The 24525-nt window shown below is 40.6% G+C and overlaps 2 protein-coding genes across 2 annotated transcripts in view; both read left to right on the top strand.

Annotated features, from left to right (window-relative positions):
* Positions 1 to 6623, top strand: part of cacnb4a (calcium channel, voltage-dependent, beta 4a subunit) — a 10377-nt gene extending 3754 nt beyond the window's left edge. The window contains exons 2-5 of the mRNA XM_079665833.1: positions 1360 to 1620; positions 1955 to 2050; positions 2465 to 2641; positions 3942 to 6623. Coding sequence (XP_079521959.1) covers positions 1360 to 1620; positions 1955 to 2050; positions 2465 to 2641; positions 3942 to 4205 — 798 coding nt within the window. The 3' untranslated portion in view covers positions 4206 to 6623. The remainder of the gene's footprint in view (positions 1 to 1359; positions 1621 to 1954; positions 2051 to 2464; positions 2642 to 3941) is intronic.
* A 677-nt stretch (positions 6624 to 7300) lies between these two features.
* Positions 7301 to 20363, top strand: arl5a (ADP-ribosylation factor-like 5A). Its single transcript, XM_079665181.1, has 6 exons — positions 7301 to 7672; positions 15110 to 15170; positions 15535 to 15682; positions 17938 to 18021; positions 18185 to 18336; positions 19727 to 20363. Exons 1-6 carry the CDS (start codon positions 7627 to 7629, stop codon positions 19773 to 19775), a joined length of 540 nt encoding a protein of 179 aa, XP_079521307.1. The 5' UTR covers positions 7301 to 7626; the 3' UTR covers positions 19776 to 20363.
* The last annotated feature ends 4162 nt before the right edge of the window (positions 20364 to 24525 follow it).

Raw genomic sequence — 24525 nt, 5'->3', positions numbered from 1 at the left:
AACCAACCAGAGCAGACTGGGCTCTGGTTTCAGACAGAGGGTGAAAAGAGGTACTGCAGCACAGGCAGTATGAGAAACATAAAGAGCTTTTTGAACATTAAAGCATGGAGACATGTAGAGACACTACATACTGATATACACCTGAACATCAGCAGGAGAGGACTCTTTAAAGTACGAGAACACTACATACTGATATACACCTGAACATCAGCAGGAGAGGACTCTTTAAAGTAGAGACACTACATACTGATATACACCTGCACATCAGCAGGAGAAGACTCTTTAAAGTAGAGACACTACATACTGATATACACCTGAACATCAGCAGGAGAGGACTCTTTAAAGTAGAGACACTAAAGTAGAGACACTACGTACTGATATACACCTGAACATCAGCAGGAGAGGACTCTTTAAAGTAGAGACACTACATACTGATATACACCTGAACATCAGCAGGAGAGGACTCTTTAAAATAGAGACACTACATACTGATATACACCTGAACATCAGCAGGAGAGGACTCTTTAAAGTAGAGACACTACATACTGATATACACCTGAACATCAGCAGGAGAGGACTCTTTAAAATAGAGACACTACATACTGATATACACCTGAACATCAGCAGGAGAGGACTCTTTAAAGTAGAGACACTACATACTGATATACACCTGAACATCAGCAGGAGAGGACTCTTTAAAGTAGAGACACTACATACTGATATACACCTGAACATCAGCAGGAGAGGACTCTTTAAAATAGAGACACTACATACTGATATACACCTGAACATCAGCAGGAGAGGACTCTTTAAAGTAGAGACACTAAATACTGATATACACCTGAACATCAGCAGGAGAGGACTCTTTAAAGAAGAGACACTACATACTGATATACACCTGAACATCAGCAGGAGAGGACTCTTTAAAGTAGAGACACTACATACTGATATACACCTGAACATCAGCAGGAGAGGACTCTTTAAAGAAGAGACACTACATACTGATATACACCTGAACATCAGCAGGAGAGGACTCTTTAAAGTAGAGACACTACATATTAATATACACCTGAACATCAGCAGGAGAGGACTCTTTAAAGTAGAGACACTACATACTGATATACACCTGAACATCAGCAGGAGAGGACTCTTTAAAGTAGAGACACTACATACTGATATACACCTGAACATCAGCAGGAGAGGACTCTTTAAAGTAGAGACACTACATACTGATATACATCTGAACATCAGCAGGAGAGGACTCTTTAAAGTAGAGACACTACATACTGATATGCACCTGAACATCAGCAGGAGAGGACTCTTTAAAGTAGAGACACTACATACTGATATACACCTGAAAATGAGCAGAATATGGCCTCTTTAATATACTGCATGCCACAGCATGAAATGACTGTTATAACTCATAGTTTAAATGTTTTCCTGCTATATTGTTGTTGTGTTTATGCAGCGGAGGTCCAGAGTGAGATAGAGAGGATCTTTGAGCTGGCCCGGTCTCTACAGCTGGTGGTGTTGGACGCAGACACCATTAACCATCCTGCACAGCTCATCAAGACGTCATTAGCACCCATCATCGTCCACGTTAAAGTGTCCTCACTTAAGGTAGGATCGCAGGCTTAGATACCAACCATCCAAAAAAAGAAAAACAATTACTGGCAACCTGTAAACAAATGTAATCAATAACCTAATCCGAGTATCAAAATATAAAAGTAATGTAACCTGATTACTTTCAGTTTTGGATTACCTCAATATCAAATGCAATGCTAAGAATATTCATACAATATGTCCTATATATATGTTGCACTGTTGGAGGAGACTGTGACCTACGTTTGTCATTACCATCTACACTGTAGCTAATGTGCACATGACAATAAAGCCTGGAGTCTTGAATCTTGACTTTAACATCTATGTCCTAATGTATATTTGCTTTCCACAGGTCCTCCAGCGGCTGATCAAATCAAGAGGGAAATCTCAAAGCAAACACCTGAACGTGCAGATTGTTGCAGCGGAGAAACTATCACAGTGTCCTTCTGTGAGTCAACTTCAAACTTTTATATCCAGAATTAAGCAGCAACTCCTAACTTTTACAAGATGTGAGACTCTACTTTCCTCCCTCTTTCCCTCCCTGGTAGACCCCCCCCCCCCCACACACACAATAACACAGACTATAACACCCCTTGATGTTAAAATACCAACCAACTATGTGTAATATGTGCAATATATATACATATGCCATTAATAACTGTGCAATATATACCTGGCTGCTAAATCCTCAGAACTGTTACAGGATATGTATTTTGAACTTTTTTTAATTATAAAACTTTTTTATGCACGCTTCTTAGGTAACATTAAGCTGTCTTTGGCTCTTTTTCTGCTGTAAAAATGTAAATGTCCCCTCTGTGGGACTAATAAAGGTATTCTGATTCTGATCCCCTCCGCCCTTTAGGAGATGTTTGATATCATCCTGGATGAGAACCAGCTGGAGGATGCGTGTGAACACCTGTCAGAGTACCTGGAGGCGTACTGGCGTGCCGCTCACACTTCACTGAGCACGCCTCTCAACCCCCTGCTGGGCCGCAATCTGGGCTCCACTGCGCTCTCTCCGTACCCTGCTGCCATCCAGGTAGAAAACTCTTTAGTATGCACTTTACTTCGGTTGTTCATTTAAAGCCTAAAATCCCTGGTCATTTATTACTGCGCTGAAAAAACTGAAACGTTGACTTTAATGAATTTGATTAAATGTACCATGTCAACAGATTTCACATAACTGTATGTGGGTAGTTGAAAGCAAATATATGAAGTTTAAATAAAAAAATATAAGGTTCAACTAGGGCTGCTCAATTATGGCAAAAATCATAATCTCGATTATTTGGGTCAATAATTGATATCACGATTATTAAAAACGATTATCCATTTACTTTGAAAACATCAATTTATTGGAGAAAAAAAATCTGAACAGTTTGTTTTTAACAGTTGATTACCCTGAACTTTAAGTATAATTCAACTGAAAAACCAATAAATAATAATAAAAAAATAATCGTTTTATTTCGATTATGTAATTTTTGTAATCGTTGCAAGCCATAATCGTAATTGCGATTAAAATACCATTAATTGATCAGCCCCAGTTCAACTTAATCATCTTAATAATATGGCTTTCAACTAAGTCCAATAATGGGAATTTATTGACATAATACGTTTAATGAAAGTCAATTTTTCAGTTTTTTCAGTTTGTGTTTGTATGCTTACTTGTTCAATTAATGCCATTTAAATATAACTTTTATCAACCTTCTGGATTAGATTATATTATACTTTATTGATCCCAAATTGGGAAATTGTTTGTCACAGCAGCGTGTTAACAAGGCATTGCACATGAGTAAGAAATAAGATAAAATTGAAAATATTATAGTAATATAGTAACAGTAGAAATATGTATCAAGTGACTTTATTGAGTACACAATATAAAGAAATACACATTAAACATTTGCAAAATAAGTTAGAACACACTATAATGGACTCAACTACTTCTAACAAATTATCCAATATAAAATAAATAATACAAATAAACATTAACACAAAAAATATACATGTATAGGTAGAAAATATACAATATACAGTATTATAAATATACATAATAAGCTAATACACATGGGTACATCTAACAAGATATCAAATATACATTAAACATATAAACATAGGCCACTGTGTACATTATACAATATAAAATCAAATGAAATAAAAAACATATTATAAAAACATACTTAACATGTGATTAATTCTGTTATTTTGACTTAGTTAAATACTTTAAAATATTTTTTCCTGCCAATGTCTTGAAACCCTATTTTGGGTTTTCTATGACGTGTTTTTTTGTTGTTGAAAATGTAATAAACTCCAACTCATTAAATATCCATTTCTCCCTCAAACAGGCTCAAAGAAACCGCAACAGCAACCACACGACAGCAGACCTTTCTCCTGTGGAGCGCCGCAGCCTAATGGCCGCCGACGAGAACTACCACAACGAACGAGCGCGGAAAAATCAAAACCGCTTGTCCTCCGGATCGCAACACAGCCGAGACCACTCCCCTCTGGTGGAGGAGGAATATCAGGACCCCTACCAGGATGCTTACCATCCGCATCGTAACCGAGGATCCCCAGGAGGATACAGCCAGGACTCCAGGCAGCGGCACTGATCTGTAAATCTAAACAAAGTATAGGATGTGGACAATAAAGGCAGATTTGTGATGAAACTACTACATTCATTTGGACTGTACCAACCCTTTGTCGATGTGTAGTACCTTCATTTCTCCTGTTGGGCCTCGGCTCCTGCCAATTGAGAGTAAGAGTCCTGCTCTTGCTTTGTGATGTGAACCAAGGGGAAGGGACTGGTTGAGAAAGTAGCACAAGGGCAAGTTTTTAAAATGAGCTAATCTGAATACGCCCCAGATGTGAAGTACGCTAGCAGGTGATAGTGTATCAGCTGTTACAGTAGCATGCAGAAAGGACAGGTCACTTCCTGACTCAAAACAGTGCCACAAAGGACCAAAAGGTGATGCTCAGCACATAACCTGTTTGCACGCGTCCAAAAGCAGGGTTAAGAAGAGTATAATGCATCTTTTAAAGTTTGTTTGTCCGCGATGTGAGTTTAATAAATCTGTTTTGAGTTTCACACATTTGCTTTTGAAGTGACATGAATGTTGTTGTGGTGACCTCTTCAGCAGGGACGTGCACAGGTACGGGCTATTGTTGCCCGGGCAACGGCCCGTTTCCCCTTTTTGACTGACCTGCCCCTCTGGAGAGAGCAATAGGTTTTTTTTTTTTCTGTTGTGGTCGAATCACCATGATACGCCCACAATTAGTATTGTAGTGTCTCGCTGCGGGAAACACACCAGCTTCATTTTTCTTCTTCTCCTTCTTCTTACATGTAATTGCCTGCAAAGTAAACTCCCTCGACGGGGCCGCTCGCTCTCTTCTCTTGATCGCCCTCTCACAGGAGAACACTTCACTGCCATTGTAGGATTTCTGCCATGTCTCTACTTTAATTTGAACATCTCTGTTACTAAATAAGTAATTAGATACCTTACATATTACTGCGCTCATAAAGAATAAATGCGTATTGAACTGGTTTCATTAATTAGTGAGTTTATTTAAGGTAACTATAGAAGCCCTATTTTATCAGTACAGTATGTCTGCAATGGTCAAACTACAGTGAATTGTCCCCATTTTTTCTTTAGTAGTTTCTAACATTAGATATTTTAATGAGATATGGACCGCAAAACAAAAAATGTCCCTGGTTTTCATTTTAAAAATGAAGTAACTGAATGCAAGTACTTGCCTTAGCTTATTTTGTTATGAGATGATGATGTGAATTACTGTTCAAATTAGTTAATGTAATAATCGTTTTTGTCTTATTTTTTTTTCGGGGGGGAGGCCCTTTTTCCAGTTTAGAGCAATAGCCCCTCCAAATGTCTGTGCACGTCCCTGCTCTTCAGGGTTCATACGGTAGCTCCCTGAGCCATCTCTTTGTTATTTTGGGATGCCATTTACCGTATCAATACAGAAATGTAAAAAAGGAATCATGCGGATACATATTTCATAGCTCCAAACCTCAGGAATGAGAGGTCATTTAGACCTAGAAGTGTGCGGACAGATGTAGCGTTTATCACCCGTGTGAGGGGGAGTCAATTCTATGTTGAATGGTAAAGGAATTAAGGATTTAGTTGTTTCAAGAAAATATTTATTACTAGATCTAAGGAACTCTTCCAGGATAATAAGTTGTCATGCCAGCATGTTTCTCATGTGCCATGCATTTATCAGCAGTTTCCTGTCATGTGATTGGCTGGAAATCATTTGGGAAAAGATGGAGTTAGATTTTAGCAAGTGACTTATATTGAGGGCTTCCGTGTGTAAATACAGTCAAAAATAATCGAACCGAAACTTTTAATTTATTAAAATGCTCACTTTCAGTACAGACAATGACAGTCCAATCATTACTTATTTTCAAAGCCTTGCATACACCTTCAAACATTTGATTTAGAAAAAAATATACTTGTTGTAAAGAAGAACTAAATTAACATTGAGTAGCAATCTATCAGGCATCCATGTTCATGTTTTCAGCTGAAGCCTTTTCTTTGTATTTAATTTGAGATGCATTACAGACTCCTATTTGAAAGCACTTGAGCAGGATGGCTGTATTTGTCAACTTGTGTTTTACTTTAACAGAAGTTCCTGACATGTTCTTAATCAGATGAATGCACTTGTATGCTGCCAGCTGATACAGGATCAATATATCATAAGCCTTTAATGACATGTATCTTGTAACTAAATGTTTGTTGAAGTTCACAAGTTTTTCAACATTCCTTCCTGTTCGTTTAGGCCAGAGATCTCATTGTGCTTCAGAGAGTCTGGAAGAGAAAGACCAACAAGGAGACTTTTGTTCTTATCTGCCATATACAGTAGCTTTTATTGTTGTTGTTTCAAAACTCTGAGGCAACAATTTAAAAGATTTCAATCTTGCCTGTGTGAGAATGATGCATTGATTAGAGAATTTGTGTGCGCTGTAATTTTACAATTGTAATGAAATAAACTGCCCTTATGCTGTTGTACATAAACACACAGTTTGTCTTTATTGCTCCATATATCTTAAGAAAATATAACATATATATATATATATATATTTTTATTGATAAATCTTTCAATCAGTGGGATTACAAGATTACAAAAATGACATTTTCCAGAGCTTAAGGCCATGCCTTCAAATGTCTTGCTTTCCTTGAATTATATAACTCAAAGGTGTTTATATGATTGGTGTATCAAACCATAAAATATTTGTTTTTTAAAGAGAATTTCTGCCATTTTTGCAGGTCAACTAATGAATGTATTGACTGATTGTTTTAGTACAACATAATCATTCACTAGTTCAACATACTAATTAGAATGATCTGTGTCTGCAGTAGTCAATAATTAGTAAACATGGACATAATATAGTATTATTTCTATATGTGTGTTTGTTTTCATTTTCCTAAAGTCATTATCAATCTATAATGTAAAAACTGTATGGTATAATTAACTGTATTATTAAGGGAAACTTCTTCCACCTTCTACCTATTTGACCACTTCTCACACACTGTCAGAGGTGGACAATAACTAAGTACATTTACTTTTACTTGTGTTACTTTAAGTTTAGTGGAATGCCAATACTTTTACTTCAGCTACTTGTACACACGCTCACAATCTGAGTACTTCTTCCACCTCAATTGTGTGTACATAATTTGCCCCAATAGGATTGTGCTTGTACGCATGCGCAGATGTTGACAGCTAACTAGCGCAGCGCACTTCACAACAGCAGCTGATGCTAGCTCAGCGGCTACAGTTTCGCTTTTCTTTTCGGGAGACAATTAACCTACACACTCAAATGTACCAGCCTGCGTGAGGGGAACTATCCAGAAAAAATCACACGAGTATGGCGGTTGTACTTAAAAGCCTTGACAGCTCTTCGTGTGTGTAGATAGCTAGCTGGCTGGCTAGGTAAAGTTGATAGCACTGATTAGCATCAACGCTAGCTAGCTCCACGGATTCGTTACAAGCTGGCATCAAAACACCTAACCGTCAGCCATGGGGATACTATTCACGAAGCTATGGAGGCTTTTTAATCATCAAGGTAAGAATGGTGAAGTGACATTTATTATACATTTGTCGAGGACATGAGATGGTGGTCAGTAAGTGAGGCCCGTTGTGACAGCCAGGTCTGATCCGTTCATATTAGCCTCAGAAACAGCCCTTTATTCACCAGTGTGTGAGCAGGGGTTTAATGTAGTGAACAGAGGTGGAAGAAGTACTCAGTATCTTGTACTTAAATACAAGAAGAAGTACCAGAGTGTAGGAATACTCTGTTACATTAAAATTCCTGCATTCAACATCTTACTCAAGTAAAAGTACAAAAGTGTTGGCACCTCAATATACTTAAAGTACCAAAAGTAAAAGTACTCACAATGCAGATTGGTCCATTTCAGAATAATATATGACATATGTTATGATTAAAGAGAAGTACACAGAGGTGGGATAAGTACTCAGATCCTTTACTCAAGTAAAAAGTACATAGTATATTGTCTCTTTTCATATTATTAAATAATATTTTGTTATTCTGTTTTTTGTGCTCTCGGACTTAAGTTCAAGTAGAAGTACCCGAGTGTAAGAATATTCTGTTACAAGTAAAAGTCCTGCATCGAAATCTACTTAAAGTACCAAAAGTGAAAGCACTCATCATGCAGATTAGCCATTTCAAAATAATATTTGATTGATTATAATTATTGATGCATTAATGTGTTTATCACAGCTGGTAAATGTGCATCTCGTTTTAATCTCTGTGTATGCTGCAGGGTAGCTTGTGTTTTTTACGCCAGGTAATTATAATTATTCTGTACTTAATTGTATTCAGAAATGGGTCATTGTGCGGAATGAATACTTCTACGTGTTGTACTCTAAGTATATTTTGATGCTCATACCTTACTTTTACTCTAAAATCAGGACTTTTACTCATATGGGATTATTTTAAAACCATATCATTTGTACTTTATTTGAGTAAAGGATCTGAGTTCTGTAGTGATGAATACTGCTTTCTACACTCACATTTCTGCATTAACTTAGTGTTAGATTATTTATTGGAGGGAGGCTTATGTGAACCTGATACTAATCCTGAATCAGTAAACAGGTAGGTCTGTGCTAACCCTCTGAAACACGAGTCTCTGTACGCTGCAGCCCTCAGTATATTATGACTAGAGATGACTACACAGCACAGCACACTGAAAGCAGCCACATCAGCAGAATGTCACAGCCAATAAGGATCTGTGAATGACTCCAGAGTGACATCACATTGACTTTGCACTGTAACCACATCACCTTATCAGTGTAATGTCAGCAGTACAGTTTACCCATCTAGGCACACTTGGGTTGGCTTCTCTAAAACAGGAATTATTTCCACCATACAGTTTTAATTAGTCACGGCTCGAGAGCAGATCACATGGGACATCCTTTAGGGTGTCACATGTGTACAAGATGTGGGTGAACTTTAAATTATACCTCCTGTTGATCTTGGTGCAGTGACTTTGGCAACTAACTTGTTCAATTTAATCAAGAGTACCAGTGTTTACTGTCAACATGCAACAAATACTTGATCAACGTCAATCAACAGATTATGAACACTGACTTGCTGCTTTAATCAGTGTTATACAGTGACTATCTAAGAGGTTGGCTATTGCTTGGACCATTTTAAACAGAAGGCTCTGAGGAACTATTATGGTTTGCATGATTTATTATTTGATTGTTATAATAATAAAAAGGCCAACTAACATTTGATATCCTCCAAAATGTCCATCAAGAGCTGTTCTAATGATCGTTTCTTTGTCTTGCTAGTCATTAATAGCACCTGGCTCTGTTAGATCCTCTCTGTTTAGCTTCTATCCATCATGTCAGTGGGGTCTGTAGGGCTTTTGTTGTAACCCCTGGATCTATCCCCAGTCTCAGGAAGTCTTACCAACATGTCCCCAGTTGATTGATTCAACACGGGGACAACAGACGTTCATTCACAGGGAGGAGGGCATGTGATCAGACGTTAAAGACTTGGTTATTCATGTTCATCAGAAGTGTTACAAGTAGGGATGCATATCGTTGACTTTTTTATGATACCGATACTCAACCGATACATATCGTGATACTTTGAAAATGTATCATCCCACAATTACTCCCATGAAGCGCTTTACGAAATGAAATGAATATTAAATTCAATTGTGGGACTTCTTGGACCTTTTTAGTACTGAACAAACAATGAAAAATACATAAAGAATATGAAGAAAACCGATTATGGAATATCTTTTATAACATCAGGTGTGCCGCGTGAATAGCACATCTTGTCAATGCAAACAGACCATTATAGCAACGTTATAATTCATGTTAAACCTGAGATTCGACTAGAGAATGAGATCTCGGCATTGCACAAACAAACAAATCTCATCTTTAAAATCAACATTTGCCTTCACTGGTGAGAGAAAACAAATCCCATCACAGTTCATTTGTGGACTTTTACCTTTCTAGTATTGAACAAACAATGAAAAATACATAAAATATGAAGAAAAACGATTATGCAATCTAATTTATAACACCCGCCATCAGGTGTGCCACAAGGCCTTAAAGCAATGTTTCCGCCAGACAAGGGGGGGAGGGTTTGACGTCACGTCGTGTCACGTTAATTTTGAATTGAGCCGTCCCTTAAGTTATAGATACTATCTCTTTACCTATTAGTGATGGGAATTCCGGCTCACTAAAAAGAGCCGGATCATTTGGCTCGGCTCACTAAGAAGAGTCTTTCGGCTCCTAAACGGCTCTTCATGTTACCACAGTTTACCGCGGAGCCTCAGTTTCGCCGCTGCGAGGCTCCGGCGCTCGCAGTTCACGCGCATGCTCCACTAGCACCCCCCTGCCAAGAGCCGCGTTCACACCGGAGTACTTTTCCCACTTTAGTTCCGATATAGTTCCGAAATGTCGCGTTCACACCAAAAAGAGCCGGAACTAAAATGAATTCATGAGAACCTTTTTACCCCCTTTTCCGTCCCTGCTAGAGAGCAGGGACTCTCATGCGGCTCTCTTGTGAGAAAAGAGCTATATTTCTGATTGGCTGGGCTGATTGCAAACCACGCCCCGTAAAGCTACAAAAAAGTGTTGTGAAGCCACCATTTTATTAGCATTATTAGCATTAACATTAGCCCAGCGCAGAAACGCAGCGAGACTAACTTATGGCAACACAAAATAAAACATGGGAGCGGTGGAGATGAGGAGGTGTCGGCGTTCTGGCGATTTACTCGGAAGGCTTCAGTAGAAGCTGCTGGGAGTCCCAGCAGCTTCTACTGAAGCCAGTCCCCAACTCCGGGGACTTCCGGCCAGGGATTTTGGGCGGCAGTATACGCCGTGAAGTTGTTTGCGGCCTGCCAGTAAACCCAAAGCAGAAGAAGAAGAAGTGACGTCAGCGGCTTCATTTGCCTAATCCTCCCTCAGGGACTTATTCCGGTGTGAACGCGATCTGTACTTAGTTCATCAGAACTAAAGAGTTCTGATGAACTAAGTTCTCATGAACCTTTGTGGGAAAAGTACTGCGGTGTGAATGCGCGTAAGGTGTGCTCGCCGGCAGTACACTTTCCGTCACAGGAACGCGCTTTGCTTGTGGCGAAAAGAATCCCACCAGACTCCTTTGCCCCTCCAACAGAGGGATGTCCTTGTCCTTTTTCCTTTTCGTCATTTCAAGCGATAAAAACTCAATCTCTCTCGAATTATACATTTTTTTGAATAAGGGCGTCAAATGACGGCAATGGTAGTGAACTCCTACGCAACATTATGGTCAAAGACTTGGTGTCGAATTGAACGCTGCCGGCAGGACACTATATTTTCTAAAGCATTTATTATATTCAGTGTTTTAGGGGATCATGAAGACAACGCCAGCATATCCCCTACTCATTGGGCGACAGGTGGGGTACATCTCTAGAAATGTAGAGACAAACACATTCTCACTTGCCGTATAAAATAAGGGTCAGATTATGAAGAAAAATTACTTTTTTATTGGCTGATCACTCATTTTCATGGATTTGCTTACAGTTACAGTACAAATCAGCATCAGTTTGAAAAGTATTGTCATTGCAACATTCACACAAAAATATCTAATTGTTGCTCGTTCCACACACTTTCTTCACTTTCTTCTCATTTGATAGTAAATCGACCATCTGTTCTGCAGGTCGGACCAAAGAAACAATTAAAAGGCGTTGCTTTAAACTTTTGAATATTATATTATCAGCATCTTTCATTTAATGCAGAACCGTTTGTTGTAGACGTTCTTTTTAAACGTGAGAAACTCATACAGCCCACTGATCCGCCCACATTTAAAGATGTTTACTGTTCCTTTTCTTGCATACAATCAGCTTTGCTCACACCTGCATGACCTAACACGCTGTTTTTTTCTTGCCTTCTCCAGCTGCACAATACTGTAGCGTGACCTCCACACTCTGAAGATAGTGTTGCTGCTTGTTGTGGCTATGCATGCAGTTTGCAAAAATATGTTTTGTTTCCTTCTGAAGTGCTTCTTGCCTACACAGCTGTTTGGGTGTTTGTTAAGGGTTCATCTGGTTTAACTTGAGCTATTTGGCGAGTAGGTGGTTTCACTTCCTTAAGACTTAGTGAGGTTTGGGCTTCTCTTGTATCAGCCCTACCTTAATTCCATGTGGTAACTTAAGTAATCAAATAAAAGTTCACACTAGGACTTACTTTAATTTCACTGTATTGTGTATTTAAGAGAGGAACGGTAAAGAAGCTGAAGGAACGTTATGGAGCGCATCTTAAGAATCATTTGATTTGGTTAAATTCATCTTAACTGTCTCAATCTGTGAAAGGCAGGAGGGTTTGCTGTAATATATATATATTGGTCTTTCATAGAACGGTCTTATCTAGAATATTGTGTATTCTTTGTCCTTATTGTAATATCTTTTTTATATATTTTTTCTAACTTGTTTCTCCGAATGCGTTTTACATAGATAGAGATTATTTTGTATTTATTTTTGCTCTAATTATACGTAGCAGTTTGCAAAGCTCGAAACACCGGACTCAACAGTCAGGCTAATGCTGTGATTCGTTAGGAAGTATGCTATCATTCAGATTCAATGTGTTGTCTGCGGTCATGCGTTCGGCCACGTTTCAATTAAACGTCATTGTCAAAAGCTATTTAAAGGTGAGGCTTTCATTACAACAGCTTTTGTGCATTCCTAAATTCCCCTCACACTTTGGGCATCAACGCTCAGACGCTCCAAACCAGTGTTTCGAAGAGCCGGCTCCCAAACTACTCTTCATGTTACCACAGTTTACCGCGGAGCCTCAGTTTCGCCGCTGCGAGGCTCCTGTTCTCGCAGTTCACGCGCGTGCTCCACTAGCACCCCCCGTCAAGGCTCGCCGGCAGTACGCTTTCCGTCACAGGAACACGCTTTGCTGGCGGCGAAAAGAATCCCACCAGACTCCTTTGCCCCTCCAGCAGAGGGATGTCCTTGTCCTTTTTCCTTTTCGTAATTTCAAGCGATAAAAACTCGATCTTCTCTCGAATTATTATTATCTTTGGCCGCATTCGGCTCGAGTTCAGGGCGTTCCGAGCTGAATAAGGGCATCAAAAGACCGCAAGACGCCCCCCTGGCGGAAACGCTGCTCCAAACTTACATCAAAGAACAAGAGGAGACAAAGGTTGTAGGTTTTTGTAAAATATAGCTGAATGAGTTATGTTGAAGCAGGCTCCAGGAGTTATGCTGTGCAAATATAGAATTATACAATACCGAACTTAAAAAGCCAGACTTAATATTGATAACGCTTTCCCTCCTTTGTCTTGGGAACAAGAACTATACAGTTGCTGCATTTTGATGTACTTGAGAATTCAACAAAATCAAAACTAGTTTGTGCACAGGGACTTTCCTGTGTGTGTGTGTGTGTGTGTGTGTGTGTGTGTGTGTGTGTGTGTGTGTGTGTGTGTGTGTGTGTGTGTGTGTGTGTGTGTGTGTGTGTGTGTGTGTGTGTGTGTGTGTGTGTGTGTGTGTGTGTGTGTGTGTGTGTGTGTGTGTGTGTGTGTGTGTGTGTGTGTGTGTGTGTGTGTGTGTGTGTGTGTGTGTGTGTGTGTGTGTGTGTGTGTGTGTGTGTGTGTGTGTGTGTGTGGGGGGGGGGGGCATGCACCATCAACAGGAGGTTTATTGAAATCACGATATGGACTATTGCACTTTCCAAATTGCCAAGTGTTAAAGGTCCCCTATCATACTGTTTTTCATCAATGTATTATAGGTCTCAGATATATAGAGAACATGTCTCTGATTGGGGGGGGGGGATACCTTGGTTGCTGATTGGCTAATGGTTACACAAGCCAAAACATCGTTATGACATCATAAAGTGGCCAAAATCTGATCAGCTCATTTTCAGACAGGTTTTTATAGAAATGGATCAAAAAGAGAGAGAATCTTTGTTCCTGAAACTTTCAGAGTCTCTTTCCACAGAGGGGACACATGTTGATGTAGAAGAGACATGAAGAAGAGGGGACACATGTTGATGTAGAAGAGACATGAAGAAGAGGGGACACATGTTGATGTAGAAGAGACATGAAGAAGAGGGGACACATGTTGATGTAGAAGAGACATGAAGAAGAGGGGACACATGTTGATGTAGAAGAGACATGAAGAAGAGGGGACACATGTTGATGTAGAAGAGACATGAAGAGGAGGGGACACATGTTGATGTAGAAAGACATGAAGAAGAGGGGACACATGTTGATGTAGAAGAGACAGGAACAAGTGGATTTTGCACAATAGGTGACCTTTAAGATAAGTCTGAAAAGCCATACTTTAAAAACCTTCAAAGGAACAGAAACATGTACAGTAGGTGCAATGTGTGCTTGATCACTTTCTGTCATGTGTTAGCTTCCCTAAATAACCCATTTGTCCGCAACTAAAAAAACTCCAACCAGTCTTTGTTCCTCATCTGTCCTCTGTGCCACAGGATCTGAAACATGGCTACGTAATTAAGTTCCAGATTTAAGGAGAGACGCTGGGTATTATACCCCAAAGGATTTATGGAAAAGCAACCAGCACTTAGATCCCTCATGCAGTGCAATCTTGCCTCCTGTCCTTGAAAAAGAACATCTTACTTCCTTCTTGACTTTCTTGTTTTAACGGCAAGGTTTTAATTCGTGGTAGTTGACACTTCCTGTTAGTCTTCTTCAGGTTAAGCCTCTTTGTATGCGTGGAGCGAATATGTGTCCTCTCGCCAGCTGCTGCTCGGTTTCTTCTGATTGTACAAGTCTTTTAAAACGACCCACTAACACATCTGTAGCTGTGAAAGTACACCGCTCACAGCTCCACGATGTGTCCGTTATACTAGATGTGTGAAGCTACAGTGTGCACACTTTGGTACTGAAGGATACAGCTGCACACAAACAGAGCTGCTGTTCTCTCAATGCAGTCTCACACACCAAAAGCCATCTTTTCAACATATTGCTCTGTGAACTCTTTCTAAGTGCCTTCTTTTTTCTGCCTTTCAGAACACAAAGTTATCATTGTGGGTCTGGACAATGCTGGCAAGACCACAATCCTTTACCAGTTGTAAGTATCCAAACAGCACAGCGAGCTTATGTCTCAATGTTTCAATCCATTCGTTATATGAGAAATAAATGGATCAATGAGTTTGTGAACGTTGCTTGTATTACATGTGTATATATACGGTGTGTGTACATATATCTGTGTATGTGTGTGTGTATGTATATAAAATGCTGTAATATTTGGATCCCTGACTAAAAACGTTGAACCTGGATTGACGAGTGGGAGGGCTTTTTTCTTTATAAGATTGCTTCTACCCCCCTGCTTCTACAAATGTTCTGTTTCATTAATTGTCTGTTTATAATATTGAATTGGTTTGTGTTTGTTGCTTGTGTTACCCATAACCTAATTCTTTCCCCACTCGTTATAGTTCGATGAATGAGGTGGTACACACCTCGCCTACGATTGGGAGCAACGTGGAGGAGATTGTCGTCAACAACACCCACTTCCTGATGTGGGACATCGGGGGCCAGGAGTCCCTCCGGTCATCGTGGAATACCTACTACACAAACACAGAGGTAATGCAGAGTTAAATGTGGGCTCCCTGCTAATCAAAAATAATTGCGGGACTTCCTTTTGCTAAAAAACAGTTTGAACATCAGCCAGGCACATTTATTGGGTGATGTACACGTACTACAGGTGTATTATTATTTAGTTTAAATTTGTTTGCCAATAAGTAATAATAAGAAAATGCCGAGGTTTTAAAACTTGCAACAAACAAGCTGTTACTGTAGATACTTCTGTGGAGCGCTTTCACAGGCATTTAACCTGTTAAGCCCGTTGCCCCCGCCGAAACAGCGTCTGAGGGCTTCTTAACATTTTACAAACTATGAATGTGTCATACCCACTTAACGGGAAGAAACTCAGCTACCTGTCAATTTGAATTTTTTTTACCGTAAAAAAACACAAGTCTAACGAGCCTCTGAATTAGCACTAAGCGAAAGAGTGCTAACGCCCTTAGCACATAACTCACGGTAGAAATATTTTATACTTCATCGGATCTGCACAAACAAGATATCAGATTAAAGCTAAGATTCCACGGATTCCAATGGTATAAGTATCATCACTGCGCGAGTGTGCGACCAAAACTCGCGGCACCAAAAACAACACACAACTTCACTTTACGTAGCCAAAACGGCAAATATGTCTTACCGTTGCTGTTTTCTGATCAAAAGTTGAGTTCAAGGGCATTAAAACCCAGATAAACGCTGCTGAAGGTTAATCCAATGTGTCTGTGTCCCTTTGAAATGATTACTGATAATCCATCATCATATTTACGTCTATAACCTAGTTTTCAGTTTTCAGAGCGTAACATAGCTTTCAGTCTGGGCAAACTGCGTACGCATCACTCTCATTCCTCAATGTTAACGTGTAGGTGGGTTTTAGGAACCTCCCCTCGATTCTATTGGCTCTCACGGTTCAAAAGAGGTGTCAATCACCAACATCGACCAATGGGTTCCAGAGATATGGCAAATCCACCCAAATGACCCCAGAAGTGGGTTTTTTTTCTAAACCTCTCTAAAAAGGTCAAATGTCACTTGTTCTGCATCAATCTTGATACAGGGTACTTATTATATGTTACAGTTTGGATTCCTAAAGCTTTTAGTCTACTATCCCCTCATCCAAGGGTGGTTTTCACTATAAGCAATGTGTTTTTTTTGGGACGGAAACTATAATTTACACTTTTTTACTATGTTCAATCTGAATTTACTTTAAAATAAAAACATTTTATATTGATTCTGACTTTTCTACATCCAACTCACAGATGTATCATTGCTTTGAGAAAAAAGATTATTAATTTACCCTTTTAGAAGTGAAGTTATAGTCACTTGTTCTGGGAATGTCATTTTCGAGCCTGAAACCTGAAAGACAGGCTCGGGGCTTAACAGGTTAATGACTCCCGTAATTATCGGACTATAAGGCGCACCTGAATATAAGCCGCAGCAGCTAAATTGAATGATGTGTACATATATAAGCTGCACTGGACTATAAGCCGCAGGTGTTTTAATGTTTCATTACCATATGTAAGGGTTCGTGCACAGAGGGGATTGTCGGGAAAGAGATGGCTGTTTGAGGAAGCTCCCATTTATTAACATTTCAACAAACAAGTTGCATATTTGCATAATGTATTCAAGTGTTAGCATTTAGTGCAATAGTAGCTACAGAACATGTGCTGTGTAAACTGTACTGTATCACATAGCGTTTCAGACACACACACTTTTCAACTTTCAAACTTAAACGGTGCGCTCCCAGCGCACGTACCGGCAGTGATCTACAGCAGCGGTTTTCAACCAGTGGTACGGGGACAAACTGTCTCGCTCTCGTAATGTCTGTCTGTCTTGCTCTCGTTCTGTCTCTCGTACCACTCTCGGTTCCACTTTTACTTTTGCGCGCTACCTGTCTCACTCTTTTCCGGCCTCCAGCTTTTCCTGCTGGAGCCCGCCGCTTAAAGGTGGGGGTCCGCGGACCGGCCATAGAGCCCATAGAGTTAAAGGTGGTGGACTGTAACCTGTAAAATCCATAGATTTAGGAGGTCCCCTAGTGGCCGTTAGCTGTAAAAATCCATAGATTAGCCGCACCGTTATATAAACCGCAGGGTCGAAAAATGGGAAAAAAGGCGCGGCTTATAGTCCGAAAATTACGGTAATAGAGAATGTCTTCTGGCTATAATGCTGTTGAATGTTGATGCAGTTTGTATGGTGCTCTACTTACAGTCTGGCGAAGTTCATTTGTCTCTGAACGTCCATTCTTTCTCTCCATCTTCTCTGGGCAGTTCGTCATCGTGGTGGTGGACAGCACCGACAGAGAAAGGATCTCCGTGACCAAAGAGGAGCTCTGCAGGATGCTAGCGCATGAAGTGAGTATCATGAAAATAATCCTTCTTAATTATCTTCAACTAAAGTTCCAAGCTTCATTTCAACAAAGGGTTAAATGAGGTTTCTTTGAGACATAGCCATCATTTTCACATCATGAAGTATCCTGACCCTCTCCTCTGTCTGCGTCTCTTGCCTGTCCTTCAGGATTTAAAAAGGGCGGGGGTTCTGATCTTCGCCAACAAGCAGGATGTGAAGGGTTGCATGTCTGTGGCTGAAATCTCCCAGAGCCTCCAGCTCACCTCCGTCAAAGACCACCAGTGGCACATCCAGGCCTGCTGCGCCCTCACTGGGGAGGGGTGAGTACTGCACCTAATACTCACTCGCTATATTAGATTGTCCAAATGTATACTCAAACTTTGGTGCTTTTATGTAGTCAAAATGTTGTCTCTTCTACATCAACATGTGTCCCCTCTTCTTCATGTCTCTTCTACATCAACATGTGTCCCCTCTTCTTCATGTATCTTCTACATCAACATGTGTCCCCTCTTCTTCATGTCTCCTCTACATCAACATGTGTCCCCTCTTCTTCATGTCTCTTCTTCATCAACATGTGTCCCCTCTTCTTCATGTCTCTTCTACATCAACATGTGTCCCCTCTTCTTCATGTCTCTTCTACATCAACATGTGTCCCCTCTTCTCCATGTCTCTTCTACATCAACATGTGTCCCCTCTTCTTCATGTCTCTTCTCCATCAACATGTGTCCCCTCTTCTTCATGTCTCTTCTACATCAACATGTGTCCCCTCTTCTTCATGTCTCTTCTACATCAACACGTGTCCCCTCTTCTTCATGTCTCTTCTACATCAACACGTGTCCCCTCTTCTTCATGTCTCTTGTACATCAACATGTGTCCCCTCTTCTTCATGTCTCTTCTACATCAACACGTGTCCCCTCTTCTTCATGTCTCTTCTACATCAACATGTGTCCCCTCTTCTTCATGTCTCTTCTACATCAACATGTGTCCCCTCTTCTCCATGTCTCTTCTACATCAACATGTGTCCCCTCTTCTCCATGTCTCTTCTACATCAACATGTGTCCCCTCTTCTCCATGTCTCTTCTACATCAACATGTGTCCCCTCTTCTCCATGTCTCTTCTACATCAACATGTGTCCCCTCTTCTTCATGTCTCTTCTACATCAACATGTGTCCCCTCTTCTCCATGTGTCCGTCCCCCCCCCCCCTCTGTGGAAAGAGACTCTGAAAGTTTCAGGAACAAAGATTCTCTCTCTTTTTGATCCATTTCTATAAAAACCTGTCTGAAAATGAGCTGATCAGATTTTGGCCACTTTATGATGTCATAACGATGTTTTGTCTTGTGTAACCATTAGCCAATCAGCAACCAAGGTAACCCCCCCCCCCCCTTATCACCTGAATCTCCTCCTAGAGCACCATTGAGTTCTTTGTAACCAAATGTCTCTCAGAGGGGCGTGGGGAGGGGCTCCTTATTTTCATCTAAAGTAACAGACAGAGAATCAGCACTTTGGAAACAGGGCTGAAACAGAGGGGATTATGGGTAATGCGGCAATGATCTGTTTGGTGTTTCAGCCAATCAGAGACAGGCTCTGTATATATCTGAGACCTGTGATGTATTGATGAAGAACAGTATGATAGGGGAGCTTTAACGCCTGTCTTTCTGCTTTTCCCATCCCCCCACATCCCCTCCTCTCACTCTTCTCTCCACCTCCAGGCTGTGCCAGGGTCTCGAGTGGATGATGTCCCGGCTGCGTGTGAGATGATGACTTTTGATCAAGAGTGCGCCCTTGCTCTTTGTTTTTCCTCTGCCTCCGGACATGAGCTTTGAAACGAGGATGGGGCTGAGGTCGGTTGACGGACGGACGGACGGACGGACGGACGGAGCCCTCTCCTCTTTCCTGCGATGGGCACACCGCTGCCAGGACGTGATAATTTATTTTAACAAAAGACGCCTGAGCTTGGGAACAGAAAAAAACCACAATGTTTTCAGAAGAACAACAAAAGAGACTCCAATTATTTAAACGGAAATGTTTGCACGGTTTTTCCTTTCACAGAAGTCGGCAAATGGACTGACTTTGGGACTGTACATGGACTCGTTCTTCAGCTGTGTGTGACTCTAGCCCTTTGTGGCCTTGCAGTATTACCGGACTGGCTGTGGCAGTTTTTATTGCCCCCACTTTACCCCATGTGTACAGTCCAGTATTCTCTTTTAACGTGGTGCCTGCAGCAGTGATGATGGTTGATGGAGACTGAAACATGCAGCAAGGAGGGTCAAATCACAATATACCCTCTTCGTTTCAGTCCCTATGAATAATCAGTGAAATAAAGTGTTTTTATCTGTTTCAGGTGAATCTCAGCGTGTCATGATTGAGTTTTTCCTTCAGGTGACAGGAGGGAGAAAAAGTGAACTATATAGTGTCCTGTTTGTAACGTCAGTTGTCCTTTTTATAGTCCTTTAGGGGGCAGAAGGTGTCACATGGGCGCATGGTCGCTGGTGCTTTTCAGGGAGCACCATGAGCAGCAGGAGAGAGCCAATGTGAGCAGCACACAGTGAGTGGTTAAGATGAGACCAAGGCCCAATTCCAAATGGACCCCCTGCCACCTTCCAGTTAGTTTGCAAGTTCACATGGGGGGCTTGCACATTAAGTACCGTTCCGAACCAACTAGTGGAGAGTGGGAGTGGGTTATTATTAAACCCTCCTACAGTGAGTCTGCATGACAACCTGCTGCACTTCATGGCGCAACGCTGTTTGTGTATACCATACGATAATACTTTCAGATCAAGTCTGAAATTGTTCTTGAATCACAGCAGCTCCATTCGTAACATCAAACAAGAACAAATATTAAGACGTGATACTAGAACATTTGACATAACAATACAATCCCCCAAAAGACAACGTGTTCAAGACCCTCGAGCGCAGTGGTTCTCAACTGGTCAGGCCTCGGGACCCACTTTTATTCCTTTGTCAATATCCAACAAGAAATCGTTGAATGAGATGATGGTCATCAAGTTTCTAGAATCAAAGCTGAACTGTATAACATCAAAAGGCCCACTTGTGTTGTAGTGCTCAATAAAAAGGCAGACTTGGAGCCAATCCTGCAAATTCACCACACGTGAAAAATGTGACATGCTGCAAACCCAACCCCAGCAGGGGGGGGGATTGTCCCCCAGGAGAGTTTTAGAAATACTCACATATAAACTACGCCTTTTGGCACACTTTAAATTGTGGGTAAGTGTAGATAGCTCCCATTGTTCTGTGACCTGTCAATCATCAAACCGGGGGTCATATTTCATTATGTGTTCATTTTGATCTGAAGTTGTACACATGGGTGTATAAAGAAGAGTTCTACCGCAAAGTTATTCTCCGTGGGGACTTCCGGCAACAATCTTGATTCTGATTGGCCAGAAGACTCGAAAAAACATCAGCAAAGATGTTTCATTGAGAAGATGTTTTCAAAACCTTTTATGGTCTCCGGTACTTCCAGTCCAACGCCTACTGCATGCACAGCGTTAGAAAATCGGGCCTTCAAAATAAAAGTTTGACTTTTTTTTTCTTCACTCACATCTGCGACCCACTCGAAACGGGTCCGCGACGCACTTTTGGGTCGCGACCCACCAGTTGAGAACCACTGCTCTAGCGTACATTTGAGGTGGGATTTAACTCAGTATTAATCTGAGGATTGAACGGTGCACAAAAGAGTGCTTCAGTCTGACCTCATTAAATCGTGGGACCCTTTATCTCCGAATGTCATGAAACACGCTGTTTACGAATAGTTCCTTTTATTAGCAAACTGTAAAAATAAGGATTATAAACCCAGGTCTAGTCTAGAAAACGATCAATCTGTGCATTTGATTATAAAGTTTTGTGTATTTACAGGGACTTTTGCAAAAACCAAGCAGCTTATAAACATCAGATTTAATAACAACTAAAACGCCACTAAAGATCTTTGGAGTTTTATTTTACTTATGAAACCATGGTTACTACACTTCCTGATAGTGCCCGAGAGTGGGAGTTGTTCAAAACTTGCCGCTGTATTTATTTACACCCAACTTTGGAATTGGGCCGAAACCAAATCAGACTGACTGCGTGAGTAAACATGAATGAGCCCTAAAACAAAGCAAAACATTTCACTTATTGTTTGGGTGTGTCTGCTTCCTCGTCAGGAGATTCCTGACTCCTCAGATCTGTTGCTATGAGGAAGCTTTTTTTTCAGCCCTACCTTCCCTCCTAAATGTGTCATCAGGACACGTTTCCTCACATGCGTCTTGTGATCATCCTTTCCGTCATGGTAGTTCTAACAGCTGACTCATTCAATGCTTTAAATATAGTCCTGCATATGGTCCCTTTCCTCCGTACTCATATCAGTCTGAAAAAAAGACAGGAAGTACGTTTTTGAATAGCTTGATTCTTGAAATACCTTTTTAAACCTTGAGCAGCCGGTTTCACCGTGAGCATAAATCAATGTTTTGCTCTAACATGAATCAAATGGGTCAGTTTTTTTTTTATTGGCACATTTTTATCTGTAGATAAGTCTTGGCTTTAAGGACCAAACACCTTCACAGTGGAACTTTTTCACAAAGGTGGAGGTACAAATTGAATGAACACGAACTCTTTAACACATGATAAAAACAACATATTAAGAGAAATACGTAAATATGCTAATTAAACCGCTCACAATTTGGAGCTTGTGCTAGAATTGTATATCAAATTTTGTGTGTTCGGTTCTTTTCCCCCACCATTTTAATATTGGCTATGCATTCACCGATGTATATACACTATTTGAACGAAGTGTAATTGATCTGAAAGCGCACACATATTGAATTTAACACCATCAGACCGGAGTTTGTTGTGAATTGCTTTCAGTCAAAATGTGTTATGTACAAATTGTGATATATCTGAGTTTGAGAAAACATGTATCAGGTAAGTCAAACCCATATAATACCCAGTTAACACACACAATACGTTTATCTTGAATAATTATGAATTACATTTCTGTACATTTAAGAGGCCCATGTGTCCTCAGTTTAGTCAGTGATGGTGTCAGACACTATAACCCCAGAGATGTAATCTAAGAGTTAAGCAATTTGGTCGTCATTTTCTTTGCACAGGTCTTGTTTATGTTTGAACAACGGGAGCGTTATCGTACAGAAGTTTGAACAAATCTATCTAGATGCCAAAGTGATGACAGCAACTCAATCATTCCAGCGCTTTATTGACCCAAGAGGACATCACTGTCTTCTTATAGAGATAGAAAGGTCAGCGCAGATTAATCTGGAAATGTAAAACAACAACTTGACCTGTCCTTGCTAAGTCACTGCAGTCTGACTGATGGCTCACTTTAGGCCTCTTACCTCACTATAATTCATTGTTTTGGTGTGTGTTGGTGGGCTTAGATTGACTATTGGCAGTGTTTATGTTGTTCATCCTGCAGCTGTTGTGTCCTGGTCTCTGATCATCAGTCATGTTTTCCAGTGACTAAGCATCATGACCCTCACACCCCCCCACCCCGCTCTGGATGTCCTTGGCTTAAGGTAGTCATTATTTTGCCTGTTAGAATGATCAAAAGTGTGTGATACCCTGCCTGTTTTAAAGGGGTCATATTCTGCTCGTTGTCATTTTCAGGTTCATATCAGTATGTAGTGTCTCTACTTTAAAGAGTGCTCTCCTGCTGATGTTCAGGTGTATATTAGTATGTAGTGTCTCTACTTTAAAGAGTCCTCTCCTGCTGATGTCCAGGGGCCGTATTCACAAAGCATTTTATCTTACCGCTAGGAGTGCTCCTAACTCGCGCTAAAACATTTTACGTAGGAGTTTTTTCTTAAAAGTTATTCACAAAGCCGCTGAGACCTACTCATACTAAGGATAAATCACTAAGAGTGACGCGCCGTTGCTATGGATGACGTCGATTCTCGTGCATGAGTTTAGAAGCGGTCAGTACGGTGATTGGTTGTTCAGAGCAGGCGGTCTCGGTGAAACTTATCCGTAACATCCCAAAAACGAGCCCACTAAATCACCGAAAAGCAAGGAACTAGCCTAGGCTAGAAATGTATTCCTGTCAAATAGTTATGGACAGTGCAGTTAGCAGAATACACGCATGATGACAAGTTTGTGCAGACCACGATAATGATGTTGTATATGCACGTTAAAGAGAGAGAGCAAACAATAAAAATACGTAAATTGCATTAAATCGAGGAGGCAATTAAAAGCACCCTGCAAACTATTATCCAATGAGCATATTTCCAGCACTTAAACACTTTCAATAACAGCCCATACCGCCGTTCAAGTCCCCCTATCATGATGAATGAAAACAATCTGCGTGTTGATGGAATGTACTTTCTTTCTATTGACGAACACGTCCTCATCTTTTGATGGCGCAATTATTTGTATGTGCGTCCCGTCAATAGCACAGACCACACCGGGCATACCTGCATTGCCATGAAGTTGGCTTTGATCCTGTGTAGTTGTTGATTGTCCAAAGGAAACCGGATAAACTGTTGGATGATATGTGGTC

The sequence above is a fragment of the Notothenia rossii genome (assembly GCF_949606895.1).
Source record: "Notothenia rossii genome assembly, chromosome: 2".
NCBI classification, from domain to species: Eukaryota; Metazoa; Chordata; class Actinopteri; order Perciformes; family Nototheniidae; genus Notothenia; species Notothenia rossii.
The sequence above is the reverse complement of the archived record's forward strand: the minus strand, read 5'-3'. Positions and strand labels throughout refer to the sequence as shown.

Coding starts and splice junctions, on each gene's coding strand:
- arl5a (XM_079665181.1), top strand. CDS start 7,627: ATGGGGATACTATTCACGAAGCTATGGAGGCTTTTTAATCATCAAG. Junction 7,673..15,109: donor GAGGCTTTTTAATCATCAAG/GTAAGAATGGTG, acceptor TCTGCCTTTCAG/AACACAAAGTTATCATTGTG. Junction 18,022..18,184: donor GCAGGATGCTAGCGCATGAA/GTGAGTATCATG, acceptor CCTGTCCTTCAG/GATTTAAAAAGGGCGGGGGT.